The sequence below is a fragment of the Gracilinanus agilis genome, chromosome 5 (genome assembly GCF_016433145.1).
Source record: "Gracilinanus agilis isolate LMUSP501 chromosome 5, AgileGrace, whole genome shotgun sequence".
In the NCBI taxonomy this organism is placed as follows: domain Eukaryota; kingdom Metazoa; phylum Chordata; class Mammalia; order Didelphimorphia; family Didelphidae; genus Gracilinanus; species Gracilinanus agilis.
The window spans coordinates 18,125,946-18,150,089 of record NC_058134.1 but is presented as its reverse complement, the minus strand read 5'-3'; the positions used below and the strand labels follow the sequence as shown (position 1 = coordinate 18,150,089).

At 38.5% G+C, this 24,144-nt stretch overlaps 1 protein-coding gene across 1 annotated transcript in view; it reads left to right on the top strand.

Moving 5' to 3' along the window:
• Positions 1-23,918, top strand: part of HIBADH (3-hydroxyisobutyrate dehydrogenase) — a 163,615-nt gene extending 139,697 nt beyond the window's left edge. The window contains exons 6-8 of the mRNA XM_044678864.1: positions 285-361; positions 16,370-16,526; positions 22,838-23,918. Of these exons, the coding sequence (XP_044534799.1) occupies positions 285-361; positions 16,370-16,526; positions 22,838-22,996 (393 nt within the window). The 3' untranslated portion in view covers positions 22,997-23,918. The remainder of the gene's footprint in view (positions 1-284; positions 362-16,369; positions 16,527-22,837) is intronic.
• The last annotated feature ends 226 nt before the right edge of the window (positions 23,919-24,144 follow it).

Here is a 24,144-nt window from a genome sequence, read left to right as displayed (position 1 = left end):
TGGCTGGAGGGAGGCACCCTGGAGGGAGCCTGCAGAGGGAGCAAGGGGTCAGCGGGGCATTGATTGGCTTGCTTAGTACTTAATGAGCCCACTTTGCCCGTCTGCTTTCACGTGTAAATGACATTCTGAGGGAAGAATATCAGACTTTGTGTTGTTTTGTAATGTCGACCTAAGAGAGTATTTGCCTGACTGCCACTGAGCTACTCAGACACTTGGACTGAAGCCTTTGAGAGGCCTCCTTTGGGCGTGCTGACCCGCACAGTGACCTTCTACTTTGTTTTCAGGCAGCAAAGATATGCAACAACATGCTCCTGGGCATCAGCATGATCGGGACTGCCGAAGCAATGAATCTCGGAATCAGGTTGGTGGCTTTTCTGTTTGGAGCCGGCTGTGTAAGCTGTTGGCGGGAAAAGAAGGCTCAAGAAATGCGCCTGAATTTTGACCCCAGACATTTTTGCAAGCATTTCCTCATTGGCCTGTTCTAGACCTTGCTGATTGGATCAGAACGCAAGTGCTCTTCTAAGAGCCTTTTAGCAGCAGCCTTTTAGTTACGGGATCTTTTTCTGTTGTGATGTTCATGTTGAAGAAAAGGATATAATCACTGGAAAATTCCGTGCCTCTGGGCATTAGAGAGCTAGACTGGCATGAAAGCGGGGCTCTATGGGCAGTGCTGGTCACATGACATGTTTGCATGTGATGATTTGACTCCGTTTACCTTGAATTTAGTCCTCCAGAGAGAGGCTACTCAGAAACCTCCTGATGGTTGTACATTTTCTAGGTAAAGTAGAATTCAGTCCTAGAGCTATCTTTTATACCCATAATCTCCAACACTTGGCTGGCTTGTCACCGTTGCAGTTAGGACCCAGCATCTCTTTTGTTTATTAAAATATATTCACACACATATTTCTAGGTGATATTACGTAGATAATTGTGCTATTTTACACAAATAGTATATAATATTTTACTTATATTGTTTCAAGAATTTTCTTTTTTCTATTAAAAGGAAGTAAGGGGAAAAGCATTTATTAAGCATTTACTTTTTACCAAGCACTGGGGTAAGTGCGTTTACAACTCTTATCTCCTTTCATTGTCACAATAGTCCTGTGATGTAGGTGCTATTAGTATCCCCATTTTAAAGTTGAGGAAACTAGGCAGGCAGCATTTAAAAATCTTTTCCAGGTTCATATAGGTAGTAAATGTCTGAGGCCAGATTTGAACTCATTTATTCCTGACTCTAGGCCTGGTGTTTTATGCATTGAGGTCCCACCTAGCTGTCATCCTTTAGGATAAGTAAGGGATAACTTCTATGTTTGACATTCTTCATATGAAAAATCAGTTAAATAAGGCATTATAACATATGTTGAATTGAACAGGCATATTCCCATTTTTTGAAGGTGCTTTCTCTCCCTCGCCTTCCCCCTCCCCTTCTCCCTCTTCCTCTTCTTCTTTCTCTCCCACTCCCCTCTCTCTTTTTCTCTCTTTCTTTCTACTCCCACTCTACTCTTCTTTCCCCTTTTCCTTGTCATACTTGTTCTCATTCTTATTCTTGTTCTCTTTTTCTTATAGTCTACCTACCTAACTTCCTAACAAACTAGTTCTTTTGTTTAGTACTTCATATATTATTTGACCTTTTAGATCAAAGGTTTCTTAACTTGGTTCTAATAAATGTTTTTGTAACTATATTTCAATTTATTTGTTTTCCTTTGTAATCCTGTATATGTAAAACTTTACTCTTGAGGGCTTCATAGGTTTCACCACATTGCCAAAAGGCTCTGTGCATAAAAAAGGTTAAGAACTTGTATTTCAGGTACATCCCTGAAACTGGCCACCCCAAACGAAAATATCATACTCTTTAATGAAATTAGGATAACAGGACATACTATTTAACTTTTGATAAAAGCTGCAAAATAGCAAAAAGCACTTGTTTTTAAAAAAACAACACAGTAATGGATTCACATTTCCTCTTAATTACCATATCAAGATGCTGTTGTTTTATTGAATTGCCCTTGTCTCAGATGTTGGACTATCTTGACCTATTAAGTTGTCATGTTGTAATTGAGATAAAAGAGGAATTTGCTTTGCATCAGTGCTAATTGGTTTATCAATATCCCTTACCATTTACATTTTAAAATTGAATGTCTGTAAGATGGCGAAGCATATCTGGATCAAGCCTTAATAAAATGAATGGTCTCATATGTAGCCATTGTTAAAGCCAATTGTAATTCAGAGTGGTGTATCTGTATTATGGTCAGTTTTAGACTATGGGTCACTTACCATAATTGAAAAACTACTTGCCTACAACTTATTTTCATGTCCTGCTCTATAGCAATTAACAAATGAAAGAGGGAGATGGAAATTTCTGGGACTAAACTGCATACAAAATTAATTAGTGTTGACAACAAGATGAGTGACTATCTTAACATAGTTTAGTGTTTTGGGATAAAAAATGAAGGGTTTATTAAGAGAGAGTTTTAACAAGGCTTTAGGCTTGTAAATTTTCTCCACGTGTCATTCCAGGCCATTCCATTTCCTGCCATTTACTTTGAGCATTATGACTCTAGAGGCTATTCATCTTGTGAAATGGTACCTCTTATTATAACGTGGCATTCCTTCAACACTTTTTGCTATTCAGACTGCATAGGTAATCATTTGCAATTGACTGAAAAAAGCTGGGTATTAAACAGAGTTCTGGAAGTTCTAATTCAATTAAATTCACCAACATTTTTAATATTCTCATTATATGCTAAGCTGGTGATACATATATGACCCAGGTGTGGCATGGACCCTCTTCTATAGTTCTCTGGGTTTACTTTTTCCCAGTGTACACTTAAGCTGGCAGATCTGGGATTCTCATAGTAAAGTATTGCTTTTTTTCAAACTCTCTCTTAGGATCTTAAGGATAACCTTTGAATGAGAAGGGAGAGGAGGCAGCTCTGTGGCTCAGTGGATAGAGAGCCAGGCCCAGAGATGTGAGGTCCTGGGTTCAAATCTGACCTCAGACACTTCCTGTCTGTGAGACCCTGGTCAAGTCACTTCACCCCCATCGCCTAACCTTTACCACTCTTTTGCCTTAAAACCAATACACAATATTGATTCTAAGGCAGAAGGTAAGGGTTAAAAAAAACAAAAAACCCAGGATGAGGAGGGAGAAACTCCTAAACTCAACCCTGTAGTTCCTTAGCCACCATCAGTGTGTTGTACATATATACAAAATCAATCACCATGATACCATTAACTGTTAAATGTAAAACACTTACTGAAAGATGCAGAAGAAGGAATAATTATATTTTCTCAGTAGAGGGCAAGAGTAAGACTAATCTTAATACAGTTAATTCTCAGCATTTGCACTTTTAACATTCTCAACTTCAAGCATTTGCATAATCATATTAGTAACCTTGTTTTCACTTTTGCATTAGCAACCATACTTAGCACAATCACTGCAAAGTAGAGGAAAAGAACAAGAAATGCGAAGCAGCAAATAAAAACGTTTGTTGGTCTTCTCCAGAAAGTGTTGAAAAAAACCTCTCAAGTGCATGATGAATACTAAAGTTGCTTGTTAGCCCAGCAGATCTGTAGAGAGCCATGCCTAGGCATCCCTGGCAGGAATTTCAAGCTTCTTCAGGGGTCTGGGGACTCTCTCTGAGGCATGTGTTTTTCCTCAAGGAACAGTTCAACCACTGAGCCAATTTCTCTTTTCCCTTTCTTACCTCAGAGTTCTTCTGACTTTGCAGCCCCTGCCCCTGTGATTGGCCTGCCTCTCCTTTCCCCTGCATTTTATGGGTTATTTCATGGTTAGAGTTGTTAGGAAAGGTGCATATTTTTAAACTTGTATACAGAAAAATGTATTTTCAGCAATCTCTAGCAAAAGATTATGGTTTTTGGTGTTCTTGAGAACCTAACGTCCCATTTTCCATAGCTTCAACCTAACCAACTTTCATATTTTTTATTTTTACACCATTTTCTAGGAATGTTACTGCCATGAAAGTTGAGGATTAACTGTATTTAGTGGAAGGCAAAAGCATGACTAATAACATTGACTCAGCAGAAGATGAGAGCAGTAATAGAACAGTCCACTATTAAACCTGGGTCACACTCTTCTACCAGTGTGCATGGTGTTTGTGGGGGAGAGCGGGCACATGTCTATAGAATACTAGCAGGAACACATATTGGTGGGAAAACTCATATACTCAAGGCATTTGATAGCTCAGGACAACAGCAGACCTGATGTTCTTGGTCATGTTATAGATCAGGCTGGTTGGGGCAGCACAAGCTGAATAAAACTTCTCTGTTATCTGTTCCCCTTCTGGCCCTCAAGCTCTTCATTTGGGCAGTGTCTCTTCTCTTTTATGCTTGAGAAACTGAAGAAGTGATAGTCACCTTTGGTAGGGTACTAAGGAAGGTTAGGCTCTTTAGTAGTAAACAATTCCTTTAAACTAGAGAAATGCCAAGCTTTCTCATATCTTCTCTAGACTTTTGAGAAATTTTTACCATTCAAGTTATAGATAACATGTAAGGCCCTGAAGTATTTCCATAACCAGTTCTTCAAATTATTCTGTTTTATCCAGTAAGCTCTCAGTCACACAGTTTCTTTCTCCCAATCAACTTAGCTCCTAGCAAAGTAGAAACAAACCCCTTTTTGTCTCCCTCTCAAACAATGCCCCCAACTTTTGAAAAGGTTTCCTTCCCTTGAGTGACAGATGGAAGTTAGGATAGTCATGCCTTTCTTCAAAAAGTATTTATTAAGCACTTACTGTGTGCTGGGCATTGTGTAAACACCAGGGAAACAAAGAGAGGCAGAAGAAGGGCCCTGCCGTCAAGGAGCTCCCAGTATCCTGGGGAAGATGACAAGCAGGTAGTTATATGGGAATCAACTATGCAGAGGGGTACTTTGGAAGTAATCAACACAGGGAAGTTAAGGTGGATCAGGATAGGCTTCCTGTAGAAGCTGGGATTTTAGCTGGGGCTTAAAGCAAATCAAGGAAGCCAGGAGGCAGAGATGAGGAGAGAGATTCCCCAGGAATGGAAGACAGCCAGTGTGAGTGCCTTGTTCATGGAATAGCAAGAAGATAGGGAGGGTACATGGTGGAAATGGAAAGTATAAGACTAGAAAGAGGGGGCTTTAAATACCAAACAGGATTCATTTACTTATTTATTCAAACAGATAAATATATAATATATTTATAGTATAATATATAATTATATAATAATAAATTTATAATTTATAAATAGATTTATATACAGTGATCACTTATCACTAATGGAATTTATGTTCTAGAGACCCCCATGATAGATGAAAATCTGTGAAGTAGTGGCATTATATTTGTTTTATTATTCTTTGATGGTAAGTATCTTCCTCTGGTTCTTGGGTTCCCTGCCAGAAGCCTTAGAAGGTGCAGAACGTTTGGATGGCATAGGATTCAAAATAAATTCAGACTTTTATGAAGACTTCACAAAAACACAACACTGCAGAGCAACACTATGCATAGTGATCAGATGTGGACGTGAAGTGGAGAAGGAGAGATGCTGAACAGATGGGCACAGTGCAGAAGAGCAAACAGATTGATGCTACAGTCACTGCCCAGGATACAGAACACAGCACTGTGGTTGGTTGCCTTTCATTACATCAGCCAATAGTGTGCTGTGTACAATTTCATGTTGGCAAACTTGCACAAGTGGTAGTGGTGTACTGCATTTCCATTGTGTACAGTACAGTACTCATCTGCAAAATCCCATCATATAGCAAAAACTCCACAATGCAGAATTAGATTCTTTTTTAAACCCGTGATACAGTGAAACTGGGATAAGTGTACCACGATATAGCAAGGGATGACTATATATAGTCATCTAATAAAATCTAATTACATAATTAGATTTTACATTTGATCCTAAAAGTGAAAGGAAGACACTGGAGTTTATTGATTTATTGGGGATGAGGAAGGATGATGGCATGGTGAGCCCTTCACTTTAGGAATACCACTTTAGCAGCCACATGGAGAATAGACTGGAGTGGGAAGAGACTTGAGGCAGGCAGCCCCACCAGCAGCTATTGAAACAGTGCAGGCAGGACTGACATGATGAAGGTCTACCCAGGGTGGGGCCAGTGTCAGAGGAGAGAACAGGGCATATGTGAGAGATGCTACAAAGAGGAAAACCAATAGACCTTGACAACAGATCAACTATGGTGGTGGGGGGTCAGAGAGTCAGGAATCTAGGATGACACTTAGGCTTTATGCCTGGGTGACTGCAGAGAGGTGGAGGTGGGTATACTCAATAGTAAGAGGGCAGTTAGGAAGAGGGGAGTATTTGGGGAGAAAGAGAATAAGTTTAATTTTGGACATATTGAGTTAAGATGTTTAAGGATATCTAGTTTGAGATACACAGTAGGCCATTGGAGAAGCCAGGCCCGAGGTCAGCAGAGAGGTTTGGGCTAGATAAAGAGAGCTGAGGATCATCAACATGGAGAGGATAATTCAATCCATGGGAGCAGATGACATCAGTTGAACAGTGTAAAGGGAGAAGAGAAGGGGGCCCAGGACAGATCCCTGTGAGACACCTGTGGTTAGTGGCTGTTACCTGCATGAAGATCCAACAAGGGACACTGAGGAGTGATCAGATAGGAAGAAACAGGAAGGAGAGCCATCACTAAAATGGAGAGAGAAATGCATATCAAGAAGAGGGTGATCTGTAGTTCCAACGATTCCAGAGAGGTCTGGATTTGGCAATTAGGGAATTATTCTTTGGAAAGAACACTTTCTGTTGAATGATGAAGTCAGAAGCCATACTGTTGGGAGCCAAGAAGGTGAGAGGAAAGGGAGTAGAGGCCCATATTGTAATCATCTCAAGGCATTGAGCCACAAAAGTTGGAGAGAGACGGAATAATAGCTAGCAGAGTTGGAGAGAGACAGGATGATAGCTAGCAGAAGTGGACTATGGAGAGAAAGAGGGAGATAGGCAGTATAGAAGCAGCTAGTAGACAGGGAGAGATTTAAAATAAGTGGGGGTAACAGAGGCTGTAATTGGCTGGAGAAGGTAGGATAGAATGGGATCATTTGTGTAGAGGGGTTTGCCTTGGCAAGGAGAAGTGCACCTCTTCATGTGAGATGGGTGAAGAGGAGGGTAGCAGAAAGCATCTGGGTGATGTGAGATGAGGAGAAGAGAGAGCTCTTGGCAAATGGTCTCAGTTTTGTCAATAATTAAATTTTTTCAATAAATTTAGGAGACAATATTCTCAGCTAAGAGAGTCTGGAGAGAGATGGCAAAATTGGGATACTAATACTTTGCTGGTGGAGTTGTGAATTGATCCAACCATTCTGGAAGGCAATTTGGAATTATACTCAAAGGGCTTTAAAAAGAATGCATGTCCTTTGATCCAGCTATACCACTACTAGGTTTGTAACCCAAAAAGATAAAAAAAAATAGAGATGGACCTGTTTGTTCAAAAGTATTTATAGCTGTGCTTTTTGTGTGGCAAAAAATTAGAAAATGGTGGGGTGTCCCTCGATTGGGTAATGGCTGAACAAATTGTGATTTATGATGGTGATAAAATACTATTGTGCTATAAGGAATGATGAACTGCTTGATTTCTATACAAACTGATGTGGAATGAAATAAGCAGAACCAGGAGAACATTGCACATAGCAACTGAAACATTGTGGAAAGATCAAATGTAATAGACAGCTTCTAATAGCAATGTAATGATCCAGGATAATTCTGAGGGATTTATGAAAAGAATGCTTTCCACAGCTAGAGAAAGAATTGTTGGAGTAGAAAGGTAGAAGAAAATGTATGATTTTTCACTTGTTTATATGGGCATATGATTTGGAGTTTTGGTTTTAAAAGATGACTATTAAAAATGAATAATATGAAAATAGATTTTGAGTGATAAAACATGTATAACCCAGTGGAATTGCTTTTTACTCTAGGAGGTGGGAGGGAAGAGGGGAGGAGACAACATGAATCCTGTAACCATGGGGGAAAATTTTTTTAAATATTTAAATAAAATAAAAATAAATAAAAGAGTCAGGAGATCTTAGGAGGGATCAAAGAACCATTGTAGTGAGTGGGATAATGAGTTCATCAGTGATATAGTTAATTGCCTCTTTTTGTATTCCCAGCAAACAGGCACATAGTATAATGATTGTATTCTCTGCAATAGAGTTTGAATGCTTGACAGTTCAAATGCTGGGCAGGAGTTGTCTAGGAGTGGTTTACCATGTCCTTCTCCAGTGGATTAGGGCAAACAAAAGTTAAATGACTTGCCCAAGGTCACCCAGATATTAAGTGTCTTAGGCTGGCTTTGAACTTTGGTTTTCTTGACACAAGCCCGATGAGCTATCCATCCAATAAGCCATTTCCTGCTTCCAGGGCAGAATTGGCAATAGATAAGAATACTGGAGACTCAAGAGAATGGGACAGTATAGAATTGTTCACCCAGGAGTCATGTTGGGGAAGGGAGGACAGAACAGAAGGCCTGAGGGATTGGAGATCAGAGCTTAAACAAAGGACAGGGTTTGGGGTTGCAAGGCAGAGGGAGAAGTGGAATTACACTAGGTTGTAATCATATAAGAGCATTTCAGAGTTTATAAACATAGAAGATATTACATTTATAAGACCTTTGTATGTGGCTGAAGTGGGTGTAGGTCACGAGTAAGTCTTGGGAAATGAGTAAATGGAGGAACTGCAAGGTTTGGACTTTTGAAGGAGTAACAATATATATGTTGAAGTGCTCTAGTTAGAGGGCAGGAGTTGAGGAGGAGAGAGAGAGAGAGACTATGAGCCAGGCCCCAAGATCACTGAGGAACGGAGAGTGTCTTTTCTCTATCAGTCAGCCTTAGCAAAACAAACATCTTTCCTCTAGTCAGCATAGATCTCAGAAGAACTGTGGGTTCTACTTGTTCTTTTTAAGAACCTCCAATTACCTGCTATATAAGCAGCTTTTCTTTAGCCTGCTTTGACCTCTTCTATCTCTGACTCCTATTAAAACCTCCTTTTCCTTCTTTCTTCATTTGGTAGTCTACTCTATCTCTCTCCTCTCCTACTTTCTTCCTAACTTCTAATGCCTCAAGTCAGGTCCTCTTGAAAAGCAGTGATCTCTTACTTTGGCTAAGGGACAGTTAGGTGTTCCTAGGACAACACCTCATCCTTCAAATGTGGCCTCAGACACTAGCTGGGTGACCTTGGGCAAGCCACTTAACCCTATCTGTTTCCTCATTTGTAAAATGAGCTGGAGGAGGAAATGGCCAACTACTCTAGCATCTTTGCTAAGAAAACCCCAAATGAAATCAGGAAGAGTCAGACAGGATTGAGATGATTGAACAACACAAACTTAGGTTGTACAACTCAAAACTTCCACTTTTTTGCTAGGTAGAGTATCAGTAGGTCATGTATAATCTTCCCAAAGTCCTTGGTTATTTGATTTAGAATGTATCAACTGTAAATTTTGTGACTCTCAAAATAGTCACATGCCTATAAACTGATGGGTCACAATGCTTTGCTATCATCTTGAACTGAAGGAGTTCTTCTGGTTCTTGCTTGGATGTGAAGGAGCCCTGGACGTGGGATCCTGAGTCCTTGGTGAGACCTTTCTTAAATCTTTCTCTTAGAATTACACGTGGTGAGTATGAAGACTAAATCTTCTTGGAATGGGTTAAACTAGGGGATCAGAGCAAATTAACTAGTGTGTTAGGTTACTTATCCTATCTTATCCTCTCTCTAATTTTCTTACTTTCTCTCTCTCTTTTCATTTGTGAATAAACTTCCATAAAGGTCAATTTGACTTGAGGTTATTCTTTAATTGGTGATTGATAATTATTCAATTCCCTGGCGACCAAGCCTTTTAATATTACTATATCCAACCAAAAACCCCCTTTACCCCTTACAGAACTCCATCAGAGCTTTACATTCAAAGAGATCTGCTCAGTACATTGCTCTGAAGAGTAGTTTTTGCTCCAATTCTCAGAACAGTCTATATTTCTCCTCAACATTTTGAGAGACTTTGTTTCTTTCCAGGCTCCTTTTTTAAATCATTGTACCTTACCCAAATGTTCTTTTTCTGCCCCCTTTCAGAAGCCAAAATATCCATATAAGAAAGGGGCAATATTTTACACAGAGATAAAGGCCAGCCTTCCCAGTTCTTGTGGATTTTATATAATTTACTCTGATTGAGGTTGCTGGAACAGTGGAGAAATAATCTGTATATAGATAGGCTTGATAGAAGGAAAATTGAGAAAGAAGCAAATACCAGCTGGGGAGACCAGGAACAGAGTCCTGGAGCTGTGCTTTAAAAGGGAGATATGCACCTGGAGAAGTGGAGATGAAGATGGAAATGCTTTCAAGGCATGAGGGTTCATGGGTAATGAGAGCAGTAGAATGGCAGAAGGTGAGAAGGGAAGGTAGGGCCCAGCTCTCAGAAGGTGGACAGTGTCAGGCTGAGAAGTTTGTATTTTAAACCGAAACAGTAGGGAATCACTGAAGACTTTTGATCAGAGCAAGGTCAATTGGCCTGGGCCTGAAGAAGCAAATTTGGGAGTTGTGTGGAAGTTGTTACTACAGATTAAAAAACTGGTAAGGGTTTGAATTAGAGAAGCAGGCTTTTTAGGATAGAAAAGGGCTGGGAAAGATGTGATGGCATCATTGTTAAGAGTTGCCCATTGATTGGTTGTGGTTGGAAGTGGAGAGGGTGGGGTATGAGAGAGAAGTTCTAAACCTGTGTGGATAGGGATATGATGGTGCTCTAGAAATAGGGAAGTTTGGAAGATGTTTCAGATCAGGGGAAAATGATGAGTTCTGTTTGGACATATTTTGACTCTCTAGGCAGATAAATCCATCTTGCAGTTGGTGTTTGGGACTAGTTTTATAAGGACAGTATAGATGGCTAAGTAAATTTGGCAGCCAAATTTGCATTAGAATCAGATTCCCAGAGGAAAGAGTAGGGAAAGAAGGAAAGAGAATCTACTAGACTTAAGGCCTAGGATGCTCACTTAGAAGGCAGAAGATGATCCAAGACTGAAAAAGAGGGCTCAGATGGGAAAGAGGGCTCTAAAAGCTGATAAGAGAAACTGCAATAAGAAGGTGAGGGACTTGAAATCTGATGTAGGCTCAAAAGCCCTACTGTCTGGTTTTTAACCCCTCAGCTTCTGTGGTTCCCTCCTTTACTTCTGCACGTGTAACCGAGGAATAGTAATCTTTGGGCTGGTTCTCTCTCAGGACATTATTAAGGATTAAGTGAGATAATGCATTGTAGGTGAAGCACAGAGTAGATCCTAAAGAGATAGATGAACATATAGGTGTGTGGAGATATGTACATAAACACACCCATATTTATACCCATTTGTATCATGTATATTTATCACCTCTCCTGGGCACTTGAGTGTCCTGGCACCATGCTTAATTTTTGTCCTGATATTCCTCTCCAGATCTAGCTCATGGTATTTCCTGTTCTAGGTGTTTAATAAATATTGGTTGAAAGAATGAAGCCCTTGCAGGGGAAATGAGAAGCCTTTGCCTTGTTGGGTAGGGTGGGCATGAGGAAGAGAGTATAAAGCCCTGTTGAAAGACTGGAAAGATTTTGAGTTTTTATAAGGTAGCACTCTTTTTTCCCTATTAGGTTGATGCAGTGACAAAATCAATGGATAGAGAGAATTTGAATGCAGAAATACTAACGGTGTGACTGAAAGGCTTTTCAAAACTAAACTTAGCATATTCCCTTCTTTGCATGCATGTGACCCATCTGTGGACATATGGAAGAAGCTCACTTGTTTTATTTAACTGTTGAAAATACGGAGTTAGTTGCCAGGGCTTCAGCTCTTGCTAATGAATTGCTGTCTGGTAACATAATTCACAAGCTCATTTTTCAAAATGTTGAGATCTTTCATCCCATTTTCTTTAGGAGATTCTCAGTGGTTTGGAAGCACTAAAATATGAGTGCTTCTACTATTGTCTTTTCTCCATGGTTTACAGACGTGTTTTAAAATGACAGAATTGTTCTCTAATAGAGTATAGATAGCAGGCAGGATTTATAGAGCTTTGCAAGGTGAAAGAGAAAATTGGCATCAACGAGCATAAATTCCCAAGTAGTAAATTCCCACAAAGTAGTGCAGCATCAGGGTGCTTTAGCTCCATTTATATTCTATACGCTCTTCGGGAAATGTGTTGTTTTTGTCTCTTTTTGTTCATAAAAATAAGAATATATTTCTTTTCAGCATTTTAATGTAAACATTTAAAAGTAGAGTCGCCCATCCCTCTTAAGTGTGCATTTCTGATTAACTTCAGTCTCACCATTCACTTGTTCTTCAAGAGCATTTATTTTGAAATTTTTATATTGATTAGTATAGTCTGGTAAATCTCTTCTCTCACTTGTCCTTTTCTTTATCATGCATTGGTTCTTCATGAATGTTAATATCAATTTCAAATGAGGCTAATCAAGAATGAGAAATCATAGCACATGAACATGATTGAAATTGTCTCTTAATTGTATCTTATCCCTTTTAATTTGGGTCCTCAGTTGTTATTAGTGGTTTAATATTGAAAACTGCCTTTTCAAAATAGAGACCCTCTTTGGCCATGTTATAAACAAATATAAACAGAAGTAATCATTTTGGGGGGCATAAAGAAAATTCATTTTAAATTCAAGTTCCTTGAGTAATCTGGAATCCCTCTAACAGTCACTATATTTGTAGTGTTGGTGAAAATAATCTTTTTAAAAAGAGTGATATATAATTTCAGTTTTTAAGAGAATTTCTTTGGGGAAAGCTCCCTATTAATTTAGGTTACTACCTAAGGCTTCTCACTCAAAAAAATCTGTGGCTATAAGCCACAGAAAGTTTGAAGCAGAAGTTTGATTTAACTTCTAGAAAATATGATATAATTTCTCATGTCAGGAAGCTATATGATTGGTGAATGCCACATTTAACCTTATGTGGTACTTATTTCTTTCTCATGGCTTCATTCATTGTAGGTGCTCAACTAGTTCTTTCATTAAATACAGTTCAGTATTTATCATAGGATCATGGGTTTAGTGCTGAATTGCGCTGGAAAGACAGAGGATCATGGGTTTAGTGCTGAATTGGGCTGGAAAGACAGAGGGGGAAACTAAGTCACAAAGGGGATTGCCTGTGATTGCCCAGCTAGTAAATTTCCAAGGCCCTGTCATAGTATGGTGGTCTGTGTCCACACTTCTCTTCCCTCACCAGCTTGATTGGAGGCCCTTTTAGGTCAGGGCTCATATCTGACCACTTTTCATTCCTTACCATATTTTAGACAAATGTGGGAGCTCAACAAACATTCATTTCATACGAGATAAAGTGCACATAACTGAGCCACTCTCCTCTCCATCTGTGAAGTGTCTCCTCCAAAATTCCATTTTATTGTGAGGTGTAGATGGTCTTCTTTTCAGGTCAAACCCCCGGGAGGCAGGTGTGCTCAGAAATGAGCAAGGGAGGAAAGAGAACTAAACTCTTGTGACCTTTAACGATTTGGTTTGGTTTAGGGCAGATGTTGTGGCTATTTTTAATTTATTAGGGTTTGTGCATCACTGGTCCTCCCTTCCCCGTGTATTTCATTTAAGGTCCTTGTATTTTAAAGGTGAATCTCCATGACACGGGAAGCCACTTCTTTGGGAAGCGTTCTCAATGCAGCCAGGGAGTTGGATGCCTTCCTTGTTTGTTTCAGAGAATGTCTCGGCAATTGTGAAGTCCTCCACACACACGCGCACACGTGGCCGTGCGAGCTGCGTCCAGCGGCAAGTTATTATGGGGACTGACAGCCCGTCATCATTCTGACGGCTCGAGCGGTCTATCTGGTGAACGGCAGCGGAGCTCTTATGCAGAGAGCATCATATGTTCCCAGCCAATTTACAGGGAAACAGCAATAACATTTTATCATGGTTGAGAGCCCAGTAGCGGCTTCCTATTAAACTTGCCCTTTCAGATACCTGTCTTGGATTAATTTGTTGATTTCAAATGGAAACTCAGTCTTCTCCAGTGAAGCATGACGTTCTAGGAGACTCTCACTGAATGACAATTACTGTATATTCTGGCTGGTTTCAGACCATCACAAGCCTCGGGCCCAGTAGAAGACAGAGGACTTCAGGAACTGATTTTAATATCACGTCTAGTTTTAACTGTCAGTTATCTATGTGCCACTGGATGAATCCTCAGAAGGATGAAATGCAAAACACTTCTAACTTGTGCTTCTTAATGATACGTTTGCCTGATGAAGGGGGAAAACAGGATGAGGAACAATTTTCTGAAGGGAATTGACCTAGGGAAGAGAATCAAAGTTTAGGAAGTAGAGGCTAAAATTGCTGCCAAAATCACTCTAATTCCCCCTCCAGAATGCTCCTGAGTAGCAATATTCTTTGTTTACCCAACAGCATTTTTGAATTTTGTAGCAATATTTTTGTTCAAAGAATGTAACAGATCAGGCTATACCTACTTAGGATAAGATTCTTTCCCCTTTGGGGTTGGGGAGTGGGACATGGAGGCAGGGAGCCTTACTTCCAAGCAGTAGGAGTCTCATTTAGTGCTTCGCACCTGCTCAGCATTCCCTGTGTGTGGAGGTGTGTGCTGAAGGAATTAGAAGACATTTTAGAACAAGAAGCCCCCAATTTTATCTCAAATGGAAGGAGAAAGGCAGCTCTTTGGGTCTTGGGTGGCCCCCAATGAAGAGTAAGCATTATCAAGTTAGGCTTATTCCCACTTAGAAAATATTTATTTGCAGTTAAAGCAAATTAGCTGATCAATAATCTGCATTTTTGCAGTCATTCCCCAGCAATGTTTATTTTGTCTGACCAAGTAGCTGACCAAACCCAACAACTTTTGCATACCCCATTCAAACAATGCAAACCCTTAATGCCTCCTACAGCGCATTGTTTAAGCAAAACTAGTTCAGAAAAGATGAAAAATAGTTGGAGCTCTTTCAGTCTGCAGGTGAGCTCAGTGTCAGGTTAGTCTAACTGGATCCATGACATTCATTCTATTCCTCTTTAAGATCTCTAAGCACTCGGCATGATCTCCTGTTTTCATCCAGATCTTGATTGATAATTTTGGCTATATTAGAAGTCAAATCACATGATTTGAATAAATAGTATATGCAATAAATAATGTAATAGTTGAATAAAAAGTACATGCAAAGTGTGAGGCAACATAATCATTAACCTCTAACAGAGTTAGTTGTTAGCCCTGATTCCCAGGACTTGCAGGGAAAAGGTTTTGCTGACCTTAATATTCAATCAGTTTCTTTTAAAAACTCACCTCCTTCTTCTTCTCCTGCAAATGCACTGTACAAAATAAACACACTTCTATTTTTACCTGGATCTAACCTTGTGAAATCAAGTAGATTGTATTGTTTCTATTCTTAGAAGAGGTGGAGAACAGGGTGCTGGTTGGCAGTTTTTTGGTAACAGCTCTACACTACAGAAGAGGAGAAGCCATCCGTAGACTATGCTCTTTGAAACTTGAGTGAGGGATACTTAACAAAAATGTGTTCCCCTAACTGGGTAGAGATTCTTAGCCATACAACAATAACGTAGTTTGATTCTCTTTTCCTTAAAGTCTACACGGAGCAGCCATTTACACCATCAGCCCTGTGTTAGGACAAATGATGTTTCCGCTCGGACAAGCTTTGTTTTATCAGGCTCAGTGACCTCATCAGCAGTTGACCCAGAACTATAATGCATGTCTCTGAATAGATAGCATATGTCACATCTCTGTGCAGACTTGCTTCATAAGCACAAGATTTCTTAATGAAGATTTAATAAATAAATAGTTTACAGCTATATACAACAGGAAATGTGTTCTTTTACAGAGATAATGTCTTTTAAGATTCTTTTCTTGCTTGTGGCTCATCTCTTGTATTTATTTTCACAAAAGTTAAAGGAATAAAGACATATAAATGCACCTACACGGATACTCCTATGATGCACCACTTATTTACCAATGTATCATTTTGAAATGTTTTAGTTATGGGCAGGGTATATGGAATTTAAATGTTATCTGGGCTTAGAAATGATCATTTTGGTTTAGGTATATAGATGTAGCGATGCCCAAAAGACCAGAAAAGCCTATGCTTGCAATAAGCAGGGAAATGCATGAAAACTCTGTCAGGCAATATTTATTTTAAAAATCAAGATGGGGCAAAATGTTTGTATTAAATTCACATGGTCCCACCTCTGGAATATTATTACTTAGCAGCTAGCTCGAGTCTCTGTAATTTAAGACAGAGTGCCCTACTTCTAATATCAATACTTTTTTATTTTTCAAGACTTATAATAAATGGGAGAGAAAGGACACTTTGTCCTCATATGTAAAACAAGTCAGGCATATCTTGCATGTTTTAACATTTAACACTTCTTTTCTTTGATCTTTGACAGGTTGGGTCTTGACCCAAAACTGTTGGCCAAAATTCTCAACATGAGCTCAGGTCGTTGTTGGTCAAGTGATACTTACAATCCTGTTCCAGGGGTAATGGATGGAGTACCTTCAGCTAACAATTACCAGGGTGGATTTGGAACAACGCTTATGGCCAAGGTACTGTACATTTGTGGAGACCTGATTTTTAAATCCCTTTTATCTTATCCATGTATGGTTGTTTTTTCCAACAAAATATATCCCTATCTTTCATATATTTTTCAAGCAATAAAATCACTTTTTAATTCAACCTTAGAAATTACCTTTCATTTCCTTACTAGGGATTAGTAAGAATTTATTTCAGATTGGTAGGAAAATGGTAACTGTATTCAGTTTTGCTACTAATATACCTTATGAGAAGAGATAGACATAGGTTTTTGCCTTATTTTGTGCTTGAGTTTGTTTTTAAAATTGCTCATTTTTTAAAGCTGTATGAATGTATCAAATTCACAGAATGGGATTAGTGAACATGTCTTTTAACATATAAAATTTCTAACCCCTGTATTAGCATTTTAAATAAGCTTTACTTTTTAAAAGTTTATTTCATTAATTAATTTAGAATATTTTTACATAGTTACATGAATCATGTTCTTTCCCTCCCCTCCTCTTACCCCCTTCTCCCATTGACAATGAGCAATTCCACTGGGTTTAAATATACTTTAAAAGAAGAAAAGTCCTTTTAAACTAATAGAAGACCTCAAAATAAAGCTATTTTATTTATTTAGTGGAAATGGGAAATCTGGGAGGGGTTCTTTCTACCATATGATTTTTTTTTTTGGTATTAAAGATACTCTTTCTTTAGAGGACACCTATACTCTCAGCAGGCAGCTAGGTGGTGCCATAGTGTACAGAACACTGAGCCTGGAGTCAGGAAGACCTGAGTTCAAATTAATCTTCAGACACTAGCTGTGTGACCTTGGGCAAGTCACTTAACTCTTTTTGCCTTGGGAGAAGAAAACATCAAACCACTCCAGTATCTTTGCCAAGAAAACCCTATGGATGGTACTGATGTGATATGGAGGATCAGATATGCCTGAATGACAACAAAATGTCCTGGAGAAGGAAAGGCAAACCACTCTGGTGTCTTTCCAAGAAAACCTAGAATAATGTCATGAAGAGTTGGGCATGACTGAAATCACTGAAGAACAACAAATATTGTTAGCTCTGAATTCATTTTCCAAAAAGCCATTCCTTAGGCCTCTTGACACTTAACATGTTAGAAGCATGTTTCTTAATATTCTTAATTTTGCCATCATGGGCAGTATTGTTGTCTGACCCTACTTTGTATCACCCACTATTCAAGAACAAGTCATCTTGGTGTTGTTCCTGTAAAAATCAGGGATGTCATCTGGGCTGCAGGGACAAGGTAATGGCAGCACTCTAGGCATTTATAGCCATTGACTTCTTTTTAAAAAATATTTTTTTAATTTTAAATTTAGAACCCTTACCTTCTGCCTTAGAATCAATACTGTATATTGGTTCCAAAGCAGAAGAAGAGTTGTCAGGGCTAGGCAATGGGGAGGTTAGGTGATGCCCAGGGTCATACTGCTAGGAAGTGTCTGAGGCCACATTTGAACCCAGGTCCTCCTGGAAATATCCAGGCCTGGCTGTAGCCATTGAACCTCTTAGCTGCCCTTCATAGACCAACTTTTTTAAGATTTTATATAGGTTTGGTGAAACATTTTGATGAAAGATTAGCATCATTTTTTTAAAGCATCATTTATAATCCTTTATTTAATTTTATTTTTTAAGCTTTTACCTTCTGTTTCAGATTCAATACTATGTATTGGTTCTAAGGCAGAAGAGTGGTAAGGGCTAGGCAATGGGGATGAAGTGACTTGCCCAGGGTCACACAGGTAGGAAGTGTCTGAGGCTAGATTTGAACCTAAGACCTCCCATCTTTAGGCCTGGCTCTTACCACATGAGCCACCCAGCTGCCCCCATCGCCAAAGACTTCTGACTCATGGTGTCCTGGAGATCTGGTTTAGAAATTCTGAAACCAGGAGAGAAACTAAAAAATGAGGCATAGACTGAGCTTCAAGCCAGATGCAAATGTTGCTCTAGGGATTTTCTATAGATACGGCCTTGGATAAGTAATTTCCCTTACTTTCCTCTGTAAACTGAAGGACTTGGCCTCTACAATCTTGTGACCCTAATCCTAATCACATCATTCCTCTGTTTTTATTGTTGGTTTTTTTTTTCAATGAGACCAGAGACTCCCCTTTTTTTCACTGTCCCCTCTGTCAGGGGTGTTCTTTGTAGTGTCCAAGAAGTATCTGCACAGCAGAATCACTGCTTCTTTCAAGAACTTCTCTACAAATTCTTATTTCAAGAATGAAATTTGGGCTGGGGAGAAGAGAAAGTGGCACAGGGAGTCAGTCCCTTCATTAGGAGGGCAAGAACGACAAAGAGCAGCATTTAGCAGAGACAATGAAATACTTTTTGATACTCTTGTTTTTTTCAGTATGGGGGTGAGTAGGTTCTACATATAGATTTCTCTTCTTGATAGAAATCAGAATATGGATATGTTCATTGAGGCTTAGCTTGTATTCTGAAATGCAGATTATTACTGCCTAGTACTAGGTACTTTGTACATAGTAAGAACATAATAAATGTTGTTGAATTAAATCAGTTCCCTTAGGATGAAGGAGCACTCAATTTTATTTGAATGAGAATGTTTAGAGAAGAAATTTTGCACACTCTTTCCTTTTCTTTTTATCATGACTAGAGATGACCAAGCAAGGGTTCTACATAACAAATTAGATTACCTTTTTGTATTGGTAAGATGTATAGAGTTTGGGGAAATCCTTGTCAATACCATGGAGCCTGAAGTTATAGTGTCCTCAAGTTAATTAAGAAATTCCCTCCTCAAAGAAAATGTGTTAAGCTTCTGGCTAGCTAGTTGACCAGTTGCTCTTTGCCTGATTAGAGTAGACATTGTTCTTTAGTGTAAGACAGGCTTGGATTTTTAATTAGATTTTGGGGAGTCCCTTTCTCCCCCAGTCAATTTAGTTGCCTTTTTCCAAACCTTTTTTAATTTTGTTTCAGTTTCCCGAAGTGCAATGACTAGAATTATAGGATTACGTTTGTGGTTTAGTTGGCCCATATTTCTTTGCTTTCTTTCCATTCTTCTCCTCCTTCCCCAGTATTTCTAAATGCTTTTAACCACACAAGAGAGAAAGAAAACAATTAGGTATACAGCTAAAAACTAGAACAAGCAACAAATAAAAATTTCAGCTAAAACACCTAAATTCAAATTCTGAATATCAAAGAAGAGAGCAACAAAATTGAAAGCAGAAACCATTAAATTGATAAATGCTAATCGAAATGCTCACTATAGTAATAAGATAAGAAAACAAATTGAGGGGCAAAGGCAATATGTAAACAAAATGACTGCTTTTAGCAAATGATAAAAAGGTTTACTTGGAAAGTCCAAGAGAGTCAACTTCAAAATTAATTGAAAAAGTAATTTCAATAAAGTAGCAGCGTATGAGAGAAATCAACAAGAATCATTAGCCTTTATATTATCAAGAAGATCCAACTGTAAGAGATTGTATACAATATATGAATACAATGGCAATGCACTCTTTAGAGAAATAAAAGCAGACTTAAATCATTGGAGAGATATTAATTGCTCATGGTTGGGTGATGCTAATATAACTAAAATGACATTTACCTAATTAACTTAGTATTTTGTTACCATGCCAGTTACTTTATAGAAATAAATGGAATAATAAAATTCATTGGGAGTAAGAAAAGGTCAAACACCTCAAAGGAAATAATGAAACAAAATAGGGAAGGAAGGAAGCCTAGCAGTACCTTATCTCAAAACTGTACAACAAAGCAGGAATCATCAAAGTAATTTGGTGCTGGTTTAAAAAATGGAAAGTTAATCAGTGGAACAAATTAGGTTTACATGACCTAGAAACATTAGAACATGATAGCATAGTTTTTGATGAATCCAGGAGTGCCAGCTACTGAGGTAAGGACTCTTTCATAGATGCTGCTGGCAAAATTGGAAAGCAACCCAAGAGAAATTAATCTTAGTCTCATATCTCCCACCATTTGCCACAGCAAGTTTCATATAGATAAATGATGTAGATATTAGATATAAGAGTTTGCCTCATAAACAAGTTAGAGAGAAAGGAAAGAAAATCCTTTTCATGAGTATGGTTGGAAAAAGTGGTGAATGCTCTTGATTAAACAAGAGATACAGAGGATTATAGGAAATAAAATGGACAGTCTTGATATCATAAATTTAAAAGATTTTACACAAACTGAATCAATGCAGGAAGGGAAACAGTGAATGTGAAGTTAAGTGTCAGTGGGGAAATCTTTGCAGCAATTTTTTCTGATAACAATCTGACATCCAAAATATATTGGGAACTGATCAAAACTTAACAAGAACAATAGATAAATGGTTTTCAAAAGGAGAAATTAAATGGTCAACAACCATATGAAAAATACTTCAAATTATTAATAATCAGAGAAATGCAAATTAAAATAACTGAGGTTCTACCTCCATCTTGAACATCAGATGGCCTGAAAAGATCTCCAATGCTAGTCTCTGGGAAAGAACAACCCAGTATCCCATTAGTCAGGACATAAAGAAACGTAAGTGGAGATGGATAGGACATACGCTACGAAAACCAGAAGACAACTTAGCCAGACAAGCATTGTGCTGGAACCCTTCAGGGAGGAGGAAAGTCGGAAGACCAAAACAGACCTGGCGAAGATCTGCCGAAAATGAAACAAAAACAGTCGGAATGACATGGGCCCAGCTGGGGGAAGTTGCCCAGAACAGAGTCCGCTGGTGTGAGATGGTTGCGGCCCTATGCTCCTAAGGAGTCAACAGGAATAATAATAATAATAATAATAATAATAATAATAACAACAACAACAACAACAACAATAAACCTCCTAAGCTGTCAGTTTGGCAGAAATGACAGTTATTAGGGGGTTATAGGAAAATGGAAAATCTACGTTAGGAGGAATTGTTATGTAGTCTAGCCAATCTTGACTGCAGTTTGTAGTATGCTCCCAAGTCACTAAACTGTGCATTCCCTTAGACCCAGTAATACCACTAGTAAGGCTACTCCAATAAGTGCAAAGACCTATCTGTACAAAAATATTCATACAGTTCTTTTTATTATATTTTTTTGTTATATACTGGGAACTAACATTGTGCCCATTGGCAGAGGAATAGCTGAATAAATTACAATGTATAAATATAATAGAATATTCATTCACAACATTATAAAGGCAAGCATCTTTGAAAGACTTAAGGATTCTGATTAGTACCATGACAGACCATGGATGATGAGAGTGTGCTGCCCACCTCCTCATAGAGAAATGATAGATTCAAGATACTAAATAAGACATTTTCAGATACAACCAATGAGAGACCCAGAAATAGCAATACTAAGCACGTACCTCCAAATGAGGAAGACAGATGGAAAGGACCTATCTGTACAAAAGATATTTTAGTAGCATTCTTTGTTGTAGTAGAGAACTGAAGACAAAGTGGATCCCTATCAAGAGGGGAATGACTGAGCAATTATGGTATCCAAATGTAATGAAATATATTTATGTCCTAAGGACTTATGAAAGGGACAGACTATGAGAAACCTGGGAAGACTTGTATGAACTGATGTAGAGTGAAGTGAGCAGAACCAGGAAAACCAATAATCCAGTGACTACAGCACTTCACAAGACCAGTGATGGATCCCATTTTTCTTGCCTTTGGGAGAGAAATGATGGATGAGAGTTGCATAAGAGATGTACCTTCTCAGACACAGCCACTGTGTGAATGTATTTTGCTCAACTTCATTTATTACATTAAGGGAATGCTTTTGTTTGGGGGAGGTGATAGTGACCTTAAAAAAAGGAAGAAAAGAGCATTAGTGGGACATTTTACAAATTCACAGAACAGAGCAGAAGTTTAAAAAAGAACATGGTCAAGTAGGGCACTGTGGGTACTCCTGTGTTAAATGTAATATACACTTTAAAATCTATATATAATCCAAATTCAGGTTTTTTTTTTATATACATTCCTCATTTTCTCTTCCTTGTCGTATTATGTAAAGATGTGTTCATTGTGTTTGTTAAGTTCAAAATTCTTTAAAAATATGTTACCATATAGCATTTCATTCATAACCACACTTTTGTTATACTCACTTCTGGAAATAGCAACAGACCTTTTTATTTGGGGAAAAAACTTAAAAGAAGTAAAAATAAGAAATATCTGTTTTGATTTATAGCCATCTTACAGCAGCTTAAGGGAAAACTACTTTTCAGACCAAACTCATTATTATTTCTGTAAATATTGTAGTTTTGGTAATTCTTTTTTCTGCCCTTGAAACCAAAGCTTGATGAACCACAATCCCTCTGCCAACTTAACCATTCTGCTTTTTTTCTCTGTTTGGTTTCAGGATCTGGGCTTGGCACAGGCCTCTGCTACCAGCACAAAAAGCCCAATCCTTCTAGGGGGTCTGACGCATCAGATCTATAGAATGATGTGTGCCAAGGGCTATTCCCAAAAGGACTTCTCTTCGGTCTTCCAGTTTCTCCGAGAGGATGAGAACTTTTGAGCTGGCTGTGACAGCAGGACACTGGTAGAAACCAAACACTTTCTGGGAACCTCCTTGTAGCTTACTTCACCAGTAAGGGGATCTAATCCAAGGCCACAAGTCATCATCTCTCATAGACCTGTCTGCTTTTGATTGCTAGGTCACAATGATCTAGGTCTAGGGATTTTTTCACCCATTTTAAAAAACTGCTTCTTCTTTCTAGTTTACTTAGTGACCACATTATAATAAAAACCTTTCATATTTTCCAGGCCACCATCAGAGGCACACCAAAGCAATAGCTAACTAAGTTTTAAAAATGGTTTTTAATAATTTTTCCATCCCAAAGTATTAACCTTGGACAAATACGCCTAAATCTTTGCTTACTTCAGCTCCCTGTTAGGCATTTTGATCTACAAATAAGTCAGCTCTCAATGAATGAATGAGAACTTTCTTGGTGTGGAGGAGGAAGAAATAGATATGGGGGTAGGGATAAATTGGCTAGACTAAGGAAGCCTGATGAGTAGCTTCTCTCCCCTTATTCGAATACTCCCTACTCACCCAATATCATTTTCTTCTTAACCACATGGTTTCTCTTAGGTTAATAAAGTTACTGACTTTTTTGTTCCAGGGAGTTGACAAAATTAAGTAAAAATTTGTTATTGTGTGTTTTACAATTTGGATTTCATTACAACATCTTTGTATGTTGGTCCGTGTGTATGTGTGTCCCTGCCCCTTCTGGGAAAGCCTCCATATGCTGCGAACTGATTTTTAAACTTTTTGTTCCCTTGTACATTTTTTTCAAGTATTTTTGGATATCAAAAGAATGGCATCTTTAGGGCCTCCTCCTGAGTTAACGATGTATATTTGCTTTAGATGATTATTATGTTTCTCTAAATAAACAAACCACATTATTTTGAATTCAAATAAATTTCTATACAGATAATGCCTTGTTAGAGTTGTTTTTTTTTTCTTTATATTTGCTGAGTGTGATTCTTCCATCTATCAGAACAGGTCCTAACTTGGCATTCCTCTTCTGGTGCCATTCTTCCTGGTGGTTCTCTTCTGCAAATCCTCCCTGGAGAATCTCCCCAGCAGGGTCTTCTTCTGACTCTTGGAGTGTTTCTTGGATACGAGGGCAGGTGCTGGGTATCAGGTGCTCCTCTGCTTGC